Source organism: Plecotus auritus (assembly GCF_963455305.1).
Source record: "Plecotus auritus genome assembly, chromosome: 8".
In the NCBI taxonomy this organism is placed as follows: Eukaryota; Metazoa; Chordata; class Mammalia; order Chiroptera; family Vespertilionidae; genus Plecotus; species Plecotus auritus.
The window spans coordinates 10,214,126-10,233,395 of record NC_137782.1 but is presented as its reverse complement, the minus strand read 5'-3'; the positions used below and the strand labels follow the sequence as shown (position 1 = coordinate 10,233,395).

General features: G+C 40.9%; 1 protein-coding gene across 6 annotated transcripts in view; it reads left to right on the top strand.

Moving 5' to 3' along the window:
• Positions 1-16,452, top strand: part of SMAD4 (SMAD family member 4) — a 64,600-nt gene extending 48,148 nt beyond the window's left edge. For 4 of the 6 annotated variants that reach the window (XM_080686615.1, XM_080686614.1, XM_080686612.1 and 1 more), the window contains 4 exons: positions 2,586-2,769; positions 4,278-4,446; positions 7,861-7,999; positions 9,481-16,452. In XM_080686615.1, coding sequence (XP_080542741.1) covers positions 2,586-2,769; positions 4,278-4,446; positions 7,861-7,999; positions 9,481-9,692 — 704 coding nt within the window. In that variant the 3' untranslated portion in view covers positions 9,693-16,452. Of the gene's footprint in view, positions 1-2,585; positions 2,770-4,277; positions 4,447-7,860; positions 8,000-8,479; positions 8,648-9,480 lie in introns of all 6 variants that reach the window. The other 2 variants (XR_013961550.1, XR_013961551.1) reach the window with 2 other exon arrangements.
• Positions 16,453-19,270: the final 2,818 nt, after the last annotated feature.

Sequence of the window (19,270 nt, the reverse complement as noted above, 5' to 3'; positions counted from 1 at the left end):
AAATATATTTAATAAAAAAAAAAGTTAACCAAATTTAAAAATATTTTCTTGAATGACGTGATTTCAGAAATTAAAGATAATGCCTTGGAGATGTACATTTTCCATTGTAATTGAACAGCATTTATTTGATAAAGCTGTGCTTTATGTTTCCCCATTACAACACATAATTTAGCTAAGTTCTCACATTGTAAAAAAAGTTTCATGTTGTTAACTCAGCCTTTTACAACCTTTCCTCTGGCCAACTTCACTAATTTGGGAACAAGAAACAAAATATCAGCGGTCAGCACAGCCCGCACAGAACAGCCCCACCAACTTTTAATTAAGAAAGTGCTCTCTGACAGTGATTTCAGCCTGTGGTGATGGTAATGATGTGAAGCTGCAGGCTTGTCACCCACATGGTGTTTGGTTCTTGGAGCAAAAGAGCAAAGAGAGATCCAGAAAGGCCTAATGAACTCAATGAATTCTCAGGACCTGCTCCTGCTTTAAAAGTAAGAATGTTCCCTGTCGTCTGGTTAGCTCCTTGGGAGTGGAAGGGAAAAGTTCTCACATGGTGTGTTGTATCTCGGCACTGCCACCTTCCTTGGAACCCGTTTAGGTGACCTCTGGCCCTCTCTGTCCTCCAGACAGTAACCCCCTTCCTCCTGCTTTCTTAGGCCTCATGCCCTCTTCATAATCGATGGTCATTTTTCATTCCTGGTTTGTGGTACATCTCTCCTTCCTAGCCGAGCAGGTCAGCTATTGAGAGAGGAGCTTCCCGTAACCATCCTTGTTGTATGGTGTCTGAACTATTGGGGAAACAAACAAAAAACCCTTGGTGACTGGAAAATAATAAAATGAGGTGTAAGTGCAAGTACAGATATTGCAGTTCTTGATAACAGTATGTTTTTTTATTTAAACAAGAAGATTTTACAACTCCTTTGCCCCACCCTGAATCGACTCATGAGAAAACGTTGCTCACTATGGAACTTTGCTTCTAGATAGCGTTCTTCACTGTGAACTAGGAAAGGCATGTATTTGCACCTCATTTATTACTATCATTGTAAACACTCATGACTTCAGGGCATTGTTTGTAACACAATTTACCTTTTGGACTCATTGTGTAAAGACCTCCTTTATGTGCGATTAGTGGTTTTAGCTGCCAAAGCACGGGTGCTTGGTCTGTTGGCTTCGGTAACCTCTAGTTTAGCGTCAAGCAGCATCCCTGCCAGGTGTTTGCTGAAGCTTCTTGTTCAAAGCAGAAGGTGATGTCTTCACTGAAGAATTTTACTCTAAGGAATAACTTCATAAATATTTCAAAATGGGATTTTTAACAAGGCATTTTATGTCACTAGTTTTCATGTTGTAATGACAATAAAAATATTTAAAGGAATGTTTGTATTCATGATTAGTTGATTTGATCTGTTTAAGAAAACATATGAATTTTAATTTTTGTATCTTCATGGTCCATTTTATTCTTTATTGGAAAGTATTTTCTTCCTTGGTAACTTTAAAAAAAAATCAATTAGATACATAGAATACAGGTTTTTCAAAAATGTGTTTTAAGCATCAATTATACTTCATTTTAAGATTTTTTTGAGAGGGGGTTGAAAAGATCTATTTTTCTATCCTTTCAGATTGTTAAGAGTTTTATTGCTTCAAATCCTAGTCCAGTCAGAGTTCATAAGTGTCACGTTGGCGTGCAGATAAGTAATTGGTTAATCAGCAGAAAACTTTACAAACCCAACCAAGTAGTGCCTTCTTTCCTGCTAATCATTCACAGTTATTTTAAATCATTTGTTGTTGTTCAAATGAATACACTACATCCATCTTCAGGTTAAAATCATAGTAGCAAACATCACTTGACTTCACTAAGTGATACAACAAATGACCTTTCAGCCAAGAGACGGTTGAGCATTCCCGCTCACAGCAGCTGTCTAGTTAGAGTAATTAACCTTGACTCTGGTCTGAATGAATGTCTGAGGAGCTTGGGTCCTTACACTCAGTTAGGGAACTAGAAAAATATGCTATGGATAATACTTCCTGGATTATGTCTTAAAGTCAGTGTGTTTAAAAAAAGAAAAGTTTAGTCTGCCTTAGTGGTTAGATCATTGTCCAGATACACCATGGCTCAGGTTCGATGTGGACATTGGAGAGTTGTGCAATGAATGCATAAATATGAGGAACAATAAATTAGTCTCTCTCTCTCTCTCTCTCTCTCTCTCACTCTCTCTCTCTCTCTTTCTCTCTCCCTCTTTCTAAATCAATATTTTTAAAAATTAAAAAAAGGAAAGTAAATATGTGCAGTGAAATGAAATGCCATCGAAATTTATTTTCTGTCCTGATTACTTTTGTTCTTTGAATTCTCAGTTGATTGGGTCTTTTGAGGTAAGAACCAAATTCCAGATTTTAAAAGTGACTAGAGTTTCAAGAATGCTAGGCACTGAGCTGAAAAATAGAAGACAGGAAAATGCCTGGATATTTAAAGCATCGTCATTTTATCAAATTCTTTTGGGTGCTCTTCAGATTCCTCTTCTGTGCCTCCAGCCTTTATTTGAGGAACAGCTTTGCCTTATGGAATGATGTTTGCTCCCATTTGTCTCCTATAGCTCCTGAGTATTGGTGTTCCATTGCTTACTTTGAAATGGATGTCCAAGTAGGAGAGACATTTAAGGTTCCTTCAAGCTGCCCTATTGTTACTGTTGATGGATATGTGGACCCTTCTGGAGGAGATCGCTTTTGCTTGGGTCAACTCTCCAATGTCCACAGGACAGAAGCCATTGAGAGAGCAAGGTATTGATTGTATAGGTATTTTAAAAGTTGAATACACTACATTGTCTTTTTAGTCAGTTATATTTCTCAGTGTGGATAATGTGTGTTCCATGAGGAAAAAAGAATAAAAGTCATCTTGAAAATTCAGAATCAGTAAGCATTTCCATTTGTATTGTAGATGTTTGTTATTTAAAATATGAAAAAAAAGTTCTTTTTAAAAATGTATTTTTTAAATTTATATACAGTTGGTATACCATCTTATCTTGGTTATATCAGTTTCAGGTGTACAATATAGTGACTCGACATTTTTATACCTTACAATGTGATCACCCCACTAATTCTAGTAATCGATCATGTCAAATATCACAATATTATTAACTAAATTCCCCTTCCTCTTTTCACCCATCCCTCTACTCCTTCCTTTCTGGTAACCATCCTGTTGGTCTCTATTTCTAAGAATCTGTTTTTATTTTGTTTTGTTTTTCAATTCCACATATAAGTGAAATCATACGATATTTGTCTTTTCTGCCTGACTTATTTTACTTAGCATAATACCCATGTTGTTGGAAATGGAAAGGTTTTATTCTTTTTTGTTGCTGCGTAATATTCCATTGTGCCACATCTTTAAGATTCTTTTGTTTGTAAGTGATGTTCCTGTTTTGAATAGTAACAAGACCATATATTCTATTCATCTATTGAAAGGAAATAATATAAAATGAAGGCTCTGCAAGTGTTATTTATAATGTTGGGAAACAATGAAAGGGAAAGTGGTTGAGTAAATTTTGATAAACTTTTATTTTTATGTAGTCATTAAAATGTTAATAAAATGTTTATATAATCAAATGTAAATGCTTAAGATGAAATAGTATAGGAAAACATACACAGTGTTAGGTACTTTGTAATCTCAACTCTAAGAAAATGTGTGTGTGTGTAAATACATAGTCTTGGCTCTATCGCTAGCTGTGTGTCTTTGGCAAATCACCTGGTCCCTAAGCCAGTGCTGTCTAAGAAATGTCTGTGGTGAAGGGAATGGTTTGTGTCTGTGTTGTCCAGTACTGTAGCCACTGGCCATGTGTAACCGTTGAGCACTTAAAATATAGTCATATGGTTAACTTTAATTTTTAAATTATTTTTCATTAAATTAAATAGCCACTTATAGTAGCTAGTGGCTATCAGTTTGGACAGTGTAGATATAAGCCTTAGTTTAGTCATTTATAAAATACTAATGTTTAGGTTATGGAATTTTGAGAGTTCAGTGAGAATTTATGTTAAATATTTCTGACACATACTAAGTATTATGTGTGTGTGTGTGTGTGTGTGTGTGTGTGTGTATATATGCCCATCATTTTTATATATGAATAGACATTTAAAAAGGAAGGAAGTATACAAAAAATTAACAATGGCGATCTTTTGGTGTGGTGTTACATAAAGTCTTTTTAAATTCTTTTTAATTTTTCAGTATTGGGTATTCTAATATGTATTTTTTAATACTTACCAAAATAAAATATAATTTCCTTTTTCTCCCTAAGGTTGCACATAGGCAAAGGTGTACAATTGGAATGTAAAGGTGAAGGTGATGTTTGGGTCAGGTGCCTCAGTGACCATGCAGTCTTTGTACAGAGTTACTACTTAGACAGAGAAGCTGGGCGTGCACCTGGAGATGCTGTTCATAAGATCTACCCAAGTGCATATATAAAGGTTAGTGGAAGTTCTCCTTAAATATAAGAATTGAGATGGAGGAGGGAAGAGAAAAAAATGTCTTTTTATGTATTAAATCCCAGAAATTATGTTGTTTTTAAAACACATTTCCTTGGGGGCATTTATTGACATGGCTGGTTACCTTGTTTTGTGATTACATTCATGCCCTATTATTGTAGTAGCAAATTTGTTAAACGTTTTAGACTAACACACAGGCTCTAAAAACATTTGAGTGAAACCACCAAGCCTATTCTTTAGTTGAAAACATGTAAGATTTTGGAATTCCATCTTAGCCAACCTTTAGGATTTTATGACAGGAAATTCTAATGTTAATTGGTTTTTGAATTAAGAACCTGAGAAATGAAAAATTCTAAGGTAGGTTTTTTAAAGTTAGTTACTTTGGAATTAAACCAGTTATTTATTCTTTCATTTTTCAAATTAGCCTAAGGTATTTTTTATTAATTATTACATATTCAACTCATTTTATTTGGTAACAACCACTGCTTGAAAGAGAAATATTGTTGTAATGAGATAGCCTAAATATATATGCATATATATTTTAAATATTTTAATTTTAGAGAGAGAGGAAGGGAGAGAGAAAGAAGCATTGATGTGAGAGAGAAACAGATGGCTGCCTTCCGCAGGTGCCCTACCCAGGAATTGAACCCATGCCCCTCCAGGACACAGGCTGATGCTCTAGCCACTGAGCCAAACCGTTCAGGGCTCTTTTAACGTGTTTTTAACTGGTTTTGAAGTGTGTGATGGTGCATCATTATGAAGCAAAATTACTTTGCTGTGTAACATTCTGGTTGTTTCAAAGCATGGTTCAAATTGGTTGTTTGTTGCCGGTAGCGATCAGTATTAACAGTTTCACCTGGTTTTAGAAGCTCATTATACACCACACCTTCCTGATCCTACCAAACTCAGAGCATTGCCTTCTTTCTGAAGGGATTTGGCCTTGTAGTCGATGTTGATGGTTGACGTGGATCACACATGATTTTGTGCGTTTGGGATTCTCAAACTAAATCCACTTTCATCGCCAGTCACAATTCGATGCAAAAAAGACTTTCGTGCCGTTGAAGCAACATTTTACTGAAGACTTTTAGGTTTTCCATTTGTCTTTTGTTCAGTTGATGTGGCACCCATTTTCCTTCCTTTAAAATCTTTTCCGTTGCTTGTAAGCAATCGGAAATAGTTTGCTGAGCAACGATTAATTTTTCTGTAAGTTGTGAGTTTGACACACATCTTCATCCAATAATGCTTGTAATTGTTTTTCTTCAAACTTTTTCGGTTGACCTGGACATCCTTTGTCTTTCACATCGAAATCATCATTTTTAAAGCATTTAAACCAGCGTTCACAAGTATCTTGAGTTGGAGCATATTCACCATAAGCTTCCCGAAGTATACAATAACTTTTTTCTTCAAAATAAAGTAATGAATTAAAACTTCCCCCAAATGTTTTTTTTGGGGGCACGAAATTCAACATTTTTAAGTGTAAAAATACCTATGATGTTAACACTTTCAGGAAATTTGACATATGAAGCTTGCTGTCAATACAACAAAATAGCATACATATCAAATCGCATATATATCACCATATGTGTAACTCCATCTATTGAAAAATATCCGCATTATTAACCGGTACACCTGGTATATATGAAGGTTTCAGTTCTTTATATGCTCATCAACACTTGTTGTTATCCTTCTTATTTAGCCTTACTAGTGGATGTGAAGTGGTATCTCATGGTGATTTTGATTTGCATTTCCTTAATAGCTAATAATGTTGAATATCTCTTCAGGTGCTTATTGGTCATTTGTATATCTTCTTTGGAGAAATGTCTGTTTAGATCTTTTGTCCATTTTTAAACTGGGTTTTGTTTTTATTATTGAGTCGTAAGAGTTCTTTATATATTCTGGGTATCAGTCCCTTGTCAGATACATAATTTGAAAATATTTTCTTCTGTTCTTTGGCTTGTCTTTCCTTTTCTTGATATGATTTGCAGCCCACACAAGAGTTGTTCATTTTGATACCTTTGAGTTTATCTGTTCTTTGAATGCGTGTGTTTTTGGTGTCATATCTAAGAAACCATTGCTTACTCCGAAGTCCTGAAAATGTATTACTCCTGTGTTTTGTCCTAAGGGTTTTATAGTTCTGGCTGTCAATTTAGGCCTGTTAGACATTTTTAGTGAATTTTGGTGCATAGTTTAAGGAGGTTGATCCAGCTTCGTTCTTCTGCATGAGATTATTCAGTTGTTCCAGCAACCATTGGTCAAAAAGACTGTTTCCCTTATTAAGTTATCTTGATACCCCTGTTGAAATTAAGTTGACCTTAAATGTAAAGGCTTATTTCTAGGCTATCAATTGTATTATATTGATCTGTGTATCTATCCTTATGACAGTACTATTCTGCCTTGATTATTGTAGCTTTGCAGTAAGTTTTGAAATTGGGAAGTGTGAATTCTCTAGCTTCGTTCTTTTTCAGGATTATTTTGGCTATTGCCACCCGCTGGTATATCCACAGGATTTATATGACACGCTTGGAGGATATCAATTTTTAAAAATACGTTCTTATTTGTTTCAGAGAGGGAGAGATAGAAACATCCATGATGAGAGAGTCATTGATAGGCTGCCTCCTTCACTCCCCGCGCCCCCCCCCACCCCCCCGGGATTGAGCGCAGAACCCGGGCATGTGCCCTGTCAAACCGTGACCTCCAGGTTCATAGTCGACAACCACTGGGCCACACCAGCAAGGCGAGCTTATCAACTTTTAATAGTTTTTCTGTCTTTTGCATGTAAATGGAGCAGAGAGAGAAGGTGGTCATGCATAGCTTACTCCTCCATCCTGACTGGAAGTCTTTGGATTATTTGTCATTTGAAGTGAATGAACAGAACATGACAGTGTTGAATATATACTATGTACCAGTCAGAAGTTCTTTTGCTCTTATGTAATAAAGTATGCATTTCTTAAAAATTCAGATTTAAAAAAAGTAAGGTGAAAATGCTTTCTATCACTCACTCCAAATGGCTAGAATGGTAAAGAAAAAAAGTTGGCTATATAACTCACCAAGGTCATCAATTCATCCTAAAGAAAACTCGTAGCAATTTGCTTTGAAAGGGAGGGGTGATTTCTTAACTTTATTTTACACAAAGGGGTTGTTTTTCACAGGGACAATAACGCTGACCCACACTGAATTAGATCAAAGGTTCAGAGGCATGGAGCAACCACTGCTGTCCTTATGGTGGAATGTGTCACTTGGCCAGCTTTCCTGTATTACAGTATACATAAAAACTTACATTTCTCTGTTTAAGAGAGCAGAATGAAGCTATACGTTTTAAATTAGTTGTGCATTGATTTTGATGTATGGCATCTTTTCTGGTGGACTCGTAACGTTAAACCTACCCTTTTTCTGAAGGTCTTTGATTTACGGCAGTGTCACCGTCAGATGCAGCAGCAGGCGGCCACTGCCCAGGCTGCAGCGGCGGCCCAGGCAGCAGCAGTGGCAGGAAACATCCCTGGCCCGGGGTCAGTAGGTGGAATAGCTCCAGCGATCAGTAAGTATGCTTTTGGTTTGTGTTGTTTTTAAGTGTAACAGCTGGCGTTTTATATTGATTCACTTATTTGATTAGTTACTTTAAACAATAATAGAAATTAAAGTTTTCATTACTGGGATAATAACATTTTTGAATTTATAGAAAACTGTTCTTGTAATGTTTGTCCTTTGTCTAGGAACCTATTTTTATTCTTTTTGTGTCAAAAGGGAGTATGGGATAAAGAAGAAAAGGGTTTTTTATTATATTATTGGTCACCTCCTCCTTTTCTGTTGATGCTTTTAATTCCTGCCTCACCAGCCTGGGTGGGTGGTTATCACTGACATGCTTGGCTTCATTCTAGAAGGAAAGCATTTTCAATTTCAGAATTAGGTACCTCCTGTTTTTGTGTGTGTGTGTGTGTTTTTTAACTATGCTAAGCATGGAGAGAAAACTAAGTGAGGGTGGTATTTTGATAACTTGTAGACTTTTTTTTAATTTTAGGGTAAAATTGAACTGTGTGCCAGGTTTCACACTGATGGGGAATTTTTTACTGCAGAGTTAAACTCCTGACTATAGACTTTTATGATGGAAACACGTGGCACCCATCTTCCACGTCTGAAGGCATAACTAGTGATTCATTCAACCCCTGTTCTTAACCTCTTCAGTGTGGTAAGCAAATCACACTGGCCAAGAAAACTGCAGTGTCCCTGCAGGTTTCTCTACAGTACATGCAAATTCCTCCCACTAGTTTCTTGTAATATTGATGAATGCAGATTGACTATATGACTGTATGTTCTGACTGGAAAATTAGATGCAGAGTCTCTATTATGACTGATATTCAGGAGTTTACAATTTAGAGATAGATAAGGCATATTCATTTACAGAATTTGATTTTTTAAAAAATTCAGGCATCTAAACCATTCATTTGCCAGTTCTGATGTCATAAACATGCTTTTACTGAAGAATCCAGAAATATTAAAGTTCTCATTCTCATCTAATGCCCTAATTGAGTAGCTGCATATTCTCTGTTACATTGTGAAATGGAGAGACATCGTCGGGGTCTTCCAAGAAGCTTTAATGGAACTAGGACTCTTAACTGTTTCATTATTAGTCATGTCTTACTCTGAACCAGGCTGTTTAGATAGACAGGAAGTTTGCATGACCCATTCTGTGGACATGCACTACCCTTAAAGTCAAGTTGCTTCTTATCCCTTCACCTCCATTTCTAAAGAGAAAAATTGGTGGGGTGTGGGTAGATTGCAGTAAATTACTTTATAATTGGTGGTTAGGCAGATGACTCAGGTGGAATGCAAATTGTCTGAACCAAAAGTTTTCGGCCCCTGTTGATAAAGTTTAGATTTGTACTTCTTGGCACTTGGACAGAGAACTATATGCTGGGTAGAGTGAATTAAAGAGAGCTGTCACTTTGTTAATGTAAGATGTAGGGAGAATGGAAAGAGATCAGCCTGTCCCCCTGATGTCTTTCCAATCTTTTCTGCTAGGTTTGTCAGCTGCTGCTGGAATCGGGGTGGATGACCTACGTCGCTTATGCATCCTCAGAATGAGTTTTGTGAAAGGCTGGGGACCAGATTACCCAAGACAGAGCATCAAGGAAACGCCTTGCTGGATTGAGATTCACTTACACCGGGCCCTCCAGCTCCTGGATGAAGTACTTCACACCATGCCTATTGCCGACCCACAACCTTTAGACTGAAATCTTTACTGGCTTGTCGGAGCCCTTAACATTCATTGTCAGGATGGTGGACTAGAACATACAATCCTGTTTATAATCTGAAGATATATATCACTTTTGTTCTGCTTTATCTTTTCATAAAGGGTTGAAAACATGTTTGCTGCCTTGCTCCTAGCAGACAGAAACTGGATTAAAACTTTTTAAAAAAATTTTTTTTTTCCTATTTAGAACTTTTCAGGCATGGCTCAGAACTTGAAGGTCAGGAAAAACACATTCTTATTAAATTTACTGCACCAGTTATGTATGAAGGAATCATTCCAATCCTGGAAAATTTAGCCCTTTAAAATGTCTTTGACCTTTTTCTATGCAGAACATTGGCATATGTGCTCTTCTAAAGAGTAAACTCAATATTGCTGATTTTAAAGGCAGAGATGTTCTCAAAGTTAATTCACCCATGTTATTTTGTGTGCACGTTGTTATGGTTGAGCAGACTTTACTCCAAAATATTGTGCCATGTGGGTGAGTTAATGTTACCAAGAGCAACTTCACTCTGTGTTTAAAAAATAAGACAGTAATGTATTATAATCTTTTATCCAAAATATATTTTCTGCAAGTTAAACTAGTGAAGGTGATTTCAATTCATATTGTCTTGCGACTTCAATTTTATTTTCACCAAGGCAAAACAGTAATCTCTGTGAATACTGAGAATTCCTTAAAATGATCAGACAAAGAAATACCATTGACAAGTTCAATAGTTATCCCAGTTGGATAACGATTTCTCGAGTAGTATAACTTTTCCCTGTTAAACAGTAGATGTAGTCTATATTTCCAGGCACAGGGTTGGTTACCAAGAAGCCTGGAAGAGCCATTTCTTTCCTTCATTAATTCATAGGGAAAGGCTTTGTACTTTTAGAAACACTAAAAGCAGTGTCACTCCTCCATCTCCCCATCCTGCAGAGGTGGCAGTGCTTAAAGTAAATGATGCGTATTTGGAAACTGCTAAGTTCTGTGTCAGATCCTGTGTGGACTAATGGAAACATTACAGCTCATAATAGGCAGTTTGGCTATTTTTGTACTTGATTTGATGTGACTTCTTTTTCATATACTCTTTAAATCATGTATGTTATGGCATTGTTTGAAATTCAGTTTTTGTATCTTGGGGCAAGACTGCAAACTTTTTATACCTTTTGGTTTTTCTAAGCCCTGTGCCATCAATGACCGTATCAATTGGCAGTGACTTTGTATAGAGAATTTAAGTAGTAAAGTTGCAAATGTATTGACTGTACCACAGACACAACATGTATGCTTTTTACTTAGCTAGTAGCATAAATAAAACCGAATCTCAACATACACAGTTGAATTCTAGGTTTGATTTTTAAGTTTTTCCTTTTGCACTTTTGAGTCCAACCTCAGTGGCGAGACGCCTTCTAGGAAATGGCAGGCAGCAGCCAGTACTGCAGCTTTGGTTTCCCCCCCGCTCTACCGGGACTTCCCCGGGGACACGATGTATCAAGCGTAGAGTTGGTTGTATTTTGAAATTTTATTTTACTGTAGCAAAAATAGGCCTGGTTGTCTACAAGATATATAGGTTGTCTACAGAATAAGTAGTGTGGCATAAAATCAAGGATTGTCTTTCTGATGCTTTTACCGCTTGCTTGGAGGGCCTTTCCAAACATAATAAGATTCTAAGGTAGGTGTGTTCCAAGTTTGAGGAACACTTATTATGCATGCCAGCTACCCTTATATCGGTTTAGATGAACAAGTCGTCAGCTTCCTTGCTCAGAAGGTGTTCTTAAGACCACCCTAGAAACCAGTGGGTTAGCTTATTTAAATAGAGATTTTGATCCGAGCTACATGGCTTTTGTTTTCAAAGTATTTCTCTCCCAACGTATTTGTACTCTTGAGTACTAACAACTCCTTTTGTTAAAGACCTCATTGCAATCTGTAAAAGTTTGGTGATTTAAGTATTATTGGCAGATTTTTAAAAAGATATCATTTCATATAAATTATTGACTTTAGGCCCATTTTACTGTGAATGAGGAGTAGGAGTGAGAGGAGTTTTAGAATGACATATTTTAAAAAATCCAGATTATTTGGCTAGAGCCATAAGCATGCTGTGATATAATCTATTGCCTCCTTTTCTATTTTAAGGAAGGTTTTCATGTTTAATGAAACATGAAATCTGGGAATCATTTGTGGAAAATATTTGCAAAGAAGTTTGTCTTCAAGGCCTAGCTACCTGTCTTGGTTGCTTTCTGCTAAGAGCCAGACAAGTACATAAAAGTATTTATAGTTATTAATTGCTTTATATTTGTACCCAGATGCAATCACATGCTTTTGAGAAAACATCTAGTATGTTATCAGTTATTCCTGAGAGCTTAGTTGTTAACTGGTATTTCCATTTCTTAAATGTAGTCATCTTTAATGAGTAAGATAAAGGAATCACTAGGTTAAATTTAGGGGTACAATAGTTTCTGCAGTTCTAAGAATCTGATTATTATAAGCATATGTTTCTGAATGAGTGTTCTACGCTGGTTCATATGTCAAAGACTTTCAAAATGTTGAATTTCAGTGAAAGCTGAATGAGAGGTGAACTAAGTACGTACCTTTATCATCCAGTATGAGGCCCGTTCCACATTTGTCAGTGCCTTTCATACTCAAAGGGAATCCTTTATGGTGTTGCCTTTATTTTCCAGGGAGTACATTCTTTGGTGAGATACAGTCTATCTCCTCTGTAAAAGTATGCTACACCTGGTATACAAAGATAACGACAAGAAATCACTGCCATATAACCTTGTTTTTCCAGAAGCATGGCTCCTTTTTATTGACCTAACCACTAAATAGGTCACCCATCCCATTCCTCCTGGAACATTGTAGGTTTACAGGTTGGGTGGTCTCACTTAAGGACAACCATACTTGAAACATCCGAGTAAACTGAATACATAGTAGCTTTTAAAATCCATTTTTGTGGGGAAGGGTGTGGTGTAAAGGGAGGTATTTGTAATAGAAATTTTGAAGACAATATATAATGTCCTATCTTCCAGATGATAAATATTTTAAAAGTGTATTGCAGTATCTTTTTTATTGTGCCCATCTGGAGAAGGGAAGTTGTACATTTTCCCAAGCTGCTCCTTCACTATCTGTGGAAGTTAAAGAATAGAAGGTGAAATATTTCTGTTCCTGGTTTGGTGGTGACTGGTTAATAGTTGTTACTCATTAGCTATTATGCAAAATCAGATTAGTTCACATCCTTTTTGAGAGTCTTTTGGAATAAGCAATTTTATCTTGAGTAGGGCAGAATCCTTTTTGTTCATAGTTTTTATAGTTTGCTCCCTTTATCATTGAGTCATTTACTGGCATTTTATTTAAGGACAGCAAGTTGGGAAAGTGGTAAATTTAGGTTACGGAGGTGAATGAATATATGAAAGCAATTGTCTGTAAAGTCAGTTAACAACTCTCTTGTAGATGGCGCTTGACAAAGACTGGCAGAGAATAGAATGAGGAAATGCATCCTTTTTCCTTCTAGAGGTGGGACGCATCTTCTTGCAGATGGATCTCTGTAAAGAATCGCCTAAATCCTCCTTTGCCAGAGTATAGAAATAGGCTTTGAGAATCTTTAGTGCAAGCCTTTTTTTTTTTTTTTCTGACAGGTAATTTCTCTTCAGATATGTCAGGAAGGATGTAAAATGTTAGTGGCCTTATTCAGAGCAGCATCCTCGGGCCCAGCCTTGTCCCCAGCACTTGTTCCAGTGTTACTAGGTGGTTTATCTTGTATGGTTGTGAAATGGAATTTTTTGCATAATCCAGACTTGCCTTATTTAAGCAGTAAGACGTTTTTATCTCAGCCATTTTAAAAAATATATATCTTTATTGATTTCAGAGAGGAAGGGAGAGGGAAAGAGAGAGAGAAACATCAATGATGAGAGAGAATCATTGATTGGCTGCCTCCTGCACATGCCCTGGGGATCGAGCCTTTAACCCCGGGCATGTGCCCTTGGCTGGAATTGAACCTGGGACCCTTCCGTCTCCAGGCTGACGCTCTACCCACTGGCCAAACCAGCCAGGGCTGCATCAGCCATTTTTTGATGGAGTTACTTAATATGTATGTCAGAGAACATACTGGGTATGTTTGCTTTTGTGCCTAGCTCTCCTCCTCAACTTCGCGGGCGCTCAGAAAGGGTTGTTGGCCTTTACTAAATGGTTGCAGACTTGCTGTGGTTTGGAATGTTTAGATTTTACCCCTCCGACCCCCATCTTCTCCCTTTCTGACAGTGACACTTCCTGTGCATTGTTAGTGTACCTCCCCTTAGTACCTCTTCTTCCCTTTCTGATTCATTTTTTTCCCAGCTGCTTGGGCAAGGAAGCCAGATAACCAGACTTAGTAGCACTCTCTTTGACTACAGGGCAAACTGGGACAGGACCCAAGAAACTTCCTGTACATGATTGAAAGGCCTTCAGTTGGCGTTTGACTGCTTAGCACTGGTTCTCAACCTTCCTAATGCCGCGACCCTTTAATACAGTTCCTCACATGGTGACCCCCAACCATAACATTATTTTCGTTGCTACTTCAAAACTGTAATTTTGCTACTGTTATGAATCGTAATGTGAATATCTGTGTTTTCCGATGGTCTTAGGCTCTACAGCAGCGGTTCTCAACCTGTGGGTCGTGACCCACTAGCAGGGTCACCTAAGACCATCGGAAAACACAGATATTTACATTACGATTCATTAACAGTAGCAAAATTACAGTTATGAAGTAGCAACGAAAATAATGTTATGTTTGGGGGTCCCCACAACACGAGGAGCTGTACTAAAGGGTCGCGGCGTTAGAAAGGTTGAGAACCACTGGCTTAGAGTGCTTCTTGATTCTTGCTCAGTTTCAGGCAGTTGAGGCAGACAGAAGTGAGTCATATTCCTATTTTCCCCCTTTGCAAGATTTTTAAAAGGTTTCATTGCTTCCACTTGAATGCTCACATAAAAATTGGGGTCACAAGGGCTGTGAAACTAGGTTATCAATAGCCAGAGGCGTTACCCTTGCCTAGAGGACACCAAGAAACAAAACAAAACAAAACAAAACAAAGCTTGGAAAACGAAAGGATCGTTTCTGTTTTGTTTCGGTGTCTCCTTTTGAGCCCTATGTTCTGGCCTTCCTCCTCCACAGATGTTTTTGACCTCTAGGTGCCTTTATGACATTTGAGGGTTTGATGGCCTGCCCCAAGGAGTAGCTAAAGTAATTGCTGAAGTTTTCAGGGATTTCACCATCAGAGTTGAGTGAATGAATGAACCTCTATTTTTTTTTTAAACTAGGAAGGACTGAGGAGATCGCTCTGGTGAAGACAATCATTTCTCTATGGATGTGGATAGTGTTCAGTTTAAGGTGCGTCCTCGGCAGGTCTCTGAGCCAGGCTCTTGTTCAGCCTGAAGCGAATGACTCCTCTCTAGTTGTGCCCTGCCACCAATTTGATGCATGACCTTGGGAAGTCATTACCTTCTGTGGGCCTCAGTTGCCTCATCTGTAAAATGAGGGAGTTGGACTAGACGCGTTCTTCCAGCTCTGAAGTGTCAGTGGCCTTGCCTACCTTGCAGCAGTTTTTGATTTCTTCCTCACCTTTGCTCTGCTGTTTGAGGGGGCTTTTTTACTTGTTTCTACATTATTTGAATGAGACTAGGCTTGAGATTTTATTACTATTCTCCTGTGGACACTAAGTTACATAGTATGTCCCTAAGACTTAAATTCAGCCAAAGGCCTAGCACTACCTTGGGGGCTGCAATAAATACTTAAAAAAAAAAAAGAGGGGTGGGGAAAAGCCTTCATTTTATTTTCCCATCATCTCTATTGAAGGCTTAGCAAGGCTTTTTTTGAGTCATGACATTCTAACTTTTGGGTTGGTATGTGTGTGACGCCATCCCCTTAAGGGCTGTGTGCTGGTAATTTTTTTAACTAAAATGGATTGAAAACTTACTGTAAATGCCTGATGATAGTGGAGGTCATTACTTTGGGTCTTTGGTTTTTTAACTCTTCTATGCTTAGAACAGGGACATTCCTTTGAACTGCATCAATTAAAATGGTTTGTACAACTCAATGAAACGTGTAGTGGATGATTATTCACTTTATTCTTGGCTCTTTTTAGTCCATTTTGATTAGAAGACTTTTGGTTGGAGCATTTCTTTCAGAGTTCTCTTCCAGCCCATCGTGGATGAGTGTAATGAGTGAACTGGGCTTTTACAAGGACCTTGAGAGCCTCCATTAGGGCTGGGTCAAGGGTGGGGGTTGGGGAGTCCTGGTAGAGGCCAGCTCGGTGGTAGCCGGGCAGGAAGGGATGTAACCAGCTGCTGTTGCTATGGCTGCTTGTCACTGATAGAAGGACTCATGGGTTTGAATTGGTTAAAAGGCTAAACATGGAGTCGGCAAACTTCCTCCAGGTGTTGGGTTCTGGCCAATGCCTCAGACATGTGCTTTAAGGTGAACGTGTGACTGCTTGCTGATGAAAATGGGGTGGGCTGCAGAACCATTTGGAGGAAGCAGCTGGGGGTCGGAACGGATTTGGTGGTGGCTTTCCCAGCTCTGCCTCCTCCCTGGACTCAGAGGAGTGCAGCTGCGCTGAAGCTCCGAGGAGCCACCTGAGCCGCTTTGGGGAAAGCTGGCCCGCTGAAGTGCCAGGCGCTCTGTGGCTCTCTGTATGCTTTTCCCTGGGTGACGTCTGTGGCTAACAAATAGTTGAACCTTTTCCTGAGAACTCTGTAACAAAGTATGTTTTTGATTAAAAGAGAAAGCCAATTAAACCATTATGTGCTCATTTTTTTTCTTAAGCTTGTGGATGTCTTGGCTCTGGAAAGAGTGCCTCATCACTTAGAGAATTCTCGAATTTGAGGGCAATATTTCCTTCATTGCTCTGTGACCGCTGAAATGGGGAATACGGCATTTCAAACTGTGACCATGGAGAACAGTCCCCACTCTTCTCTCATTTTTGAAAGGAGGGTGGGTCCCGGTGGGTGGAGGAGATGTGGGAGCCGCGGCTTGAATGAAAGAGGTTTCTTACCTCATGCCTCCCTAGTCCCGTTCCTGGTTCTTAGCGCCTTTTTTCTGGGTTCACCGTCATGTTTCTAAATAGCATAATCATGGTGGCATTTCTTATTTTTTTGGGAAAAAAAAAGAGCCATTGACTTGCTACTCTAAAAAAATGAGGGTTTAGCTGTCTCACACCATCACTACCCCATCAATTCTTGCTCACCACTGGGATTAAATCATAACTTTTGATTAATTCACTGTCCACAGCTGAGCCACTTGGTGTACTTTTTTTTGTTTAACTTCTTTCATGTTTTTTGCTTTCCCCCTGAAATTCATTGCCTTCATATTTTAATTTGCTCATTTTTCTTTTTTTAAAGTTTTTAAAAATATTTATTTCAAAGAGGAAGGGAGAGAGAGAGAGCGACAGAAACATCAATGATGAAAGAGAACCATTGATTGGTCACCTCCTGCATGACCCCCACTGGGGATCCAGCCTGCAACCCGGGCATGTGCCCTTGACTAGAATCAAACCTGGGACCCTTCAGTCCGCAGGCCGACGCTCTATCCACTGAGCCACACCGGCCCGGGCTAATTGCTCACTTTTCTATGTAGCTCTCATTGTAGCCCCCGCTTTGCCACAGAACCTGAATTTCCTGTCGTCGGGGTCAGGCACATCAGCCAGCCTTTCCGCTCCCTAATGACTCCTGAGGTGGCCTCTGCCTCGCTGCTCGTGTGGACCAGCTCACCTCAGAGCTGTCACCCACGGACATCTCTTCACCGTGAAGGACAGGATTCTTGGGACCAGAAGGCGAAGGGGGTGGAGAGGGATAGGACACCTTAGTGAGTTGCCAGTAACAACCTAGAGAAGTGAGCCAGGCAAAGGTATCCTCAAAGGTAAACGGAACAGATGCAACAGGGGATCTGAACCAGGTGGCCACGCCTCTCCGCAAGCAGCCAGCTGATGGCACCCGGACTCGGGGCTTTGAGTAGGGACAGTGACAGCTGGAATCCGAGTAGCCTGGCGGGCCTCGAACCCGAACCCGTCTACAGCCAGCAGCCGCCCGGAGGGAGGAGCCGTGGGAGCGCCCCTCACTGGGGTCCAGCTCTCCTGTGCTTCCCAAGATTCCTTATCATGTCGTAAACATCCCATTTGCCAGAGGTCTTGGCAGTCAGTCTTTGAATAACGTCAAACTACCATGTAATATTTGATAAATAAAAATGAACGAGCCTAATCGATAAGCTGCGGAAAGTAATAAGCAAACACTCACTCCCCAGTCTTCAGAACTAGCACACGGGAAGGGTCTGTGAAGATGGAGACAATCTCAGGTGACCTCCTACCTGAGCTGGTAGCTGACAGCACCTGGAGGCATCCTCAGACCTGCCCTTTCTCCTGTGGCCCATTTGACAACTTCTATCTACCGCGACTTTAAGCTTCAGTTTCTTTATCTGCGAAACACTGGCAGGCACACTTAGCCTCTTGGGGCTGAAGTGAGGATACATTGAGGAAAATGTGTGTGAAGCAGTTAACCATGCGCCTGGGGTAGAGGAAGGGGCTAATGAAGGCGAGCTGTCATCACCACCGTCACCACCAGGTCCTTAATGGGAACCCGGTGTTGGGGCTGCCCTGACCTTTGACATGCACGGGCCTGGCTATCCATCCAGCCCAGGGCGGGGGCTGTTTTTGCGTCTTCATTGGGGCGCTGGTGACCTCCGCCCCTCACGCCTGCACTCTCTCCCCGCACCCCCAACCCCAGCGCGGCTGTGCGTGGGGAGCCTGTGACCTGGTCGCAGCCTGGCTGCCTTGGAGCTTTGGGCGGCGGCAGTGGGCGCTCAGGTGCAGGGCGAGGGAGCCCTTTGCCTGGAGGCTCGCCTTCCCCGGGGAATCTGATTCCCGCAGAGCCGCCCACAGGAGCCCGGGGAAGGGGCTGGCGGAGGGGTGTTCGCTGGGAAACGGCAGGCAGCCAGGGCACAGGCCGCCCGCGGGGAGAGGGAGGCAGAGGCGCGGGCAGTGGGGCATTTAGCTGGCCGGGGCCGGGCCGGGTTTGTCCCCAGGAGGAGCCGGGGCGCGCGGCGCTGGGGCGAGCTGGGAGGGGACAGGTCTCAGCAGGCCCAGCCGAGGGCTGGGCGCGGGCGGTGGCCGGGAGGGGTCCGGGGAGGGAGGGAGGGAGGGGGTGACCAGGGAACCGGGAGAGAAGCGGGGAGGCGCCTCTGCGGGCGTTCCACTTCCTGCGATGACCGCCAGGGGTCGCCATCGTCGCGCGAAGGCGGCGGGCGTGTCTGCCCCTGGAGGCTCCCCTCCGCCCCTCCTCCCCAGCGGCTCCTGAGTGAGGTCGTCCTGGGAAGGGGGCACACCGGGTCCCAGCCTCCTGGAGCCGCTCGCCCGGTACCAGAGCCCGATGGCGAAGGTCTGCGCAGAGGGTGCTGGCCGCCGCCCACAGACACGTGGGCTGGCCCACCTGCTGCCACTGCGCCCCGGAGCCAGACGAACACCCCTGCTCCCGACGCCGAGAGTTTGACTCGTTAAGGATCTTCATTCCGTGTTGCAAGGACCCCTGGGAGGTAGCTCTGACAACGGTCCTTGCAGTCCACA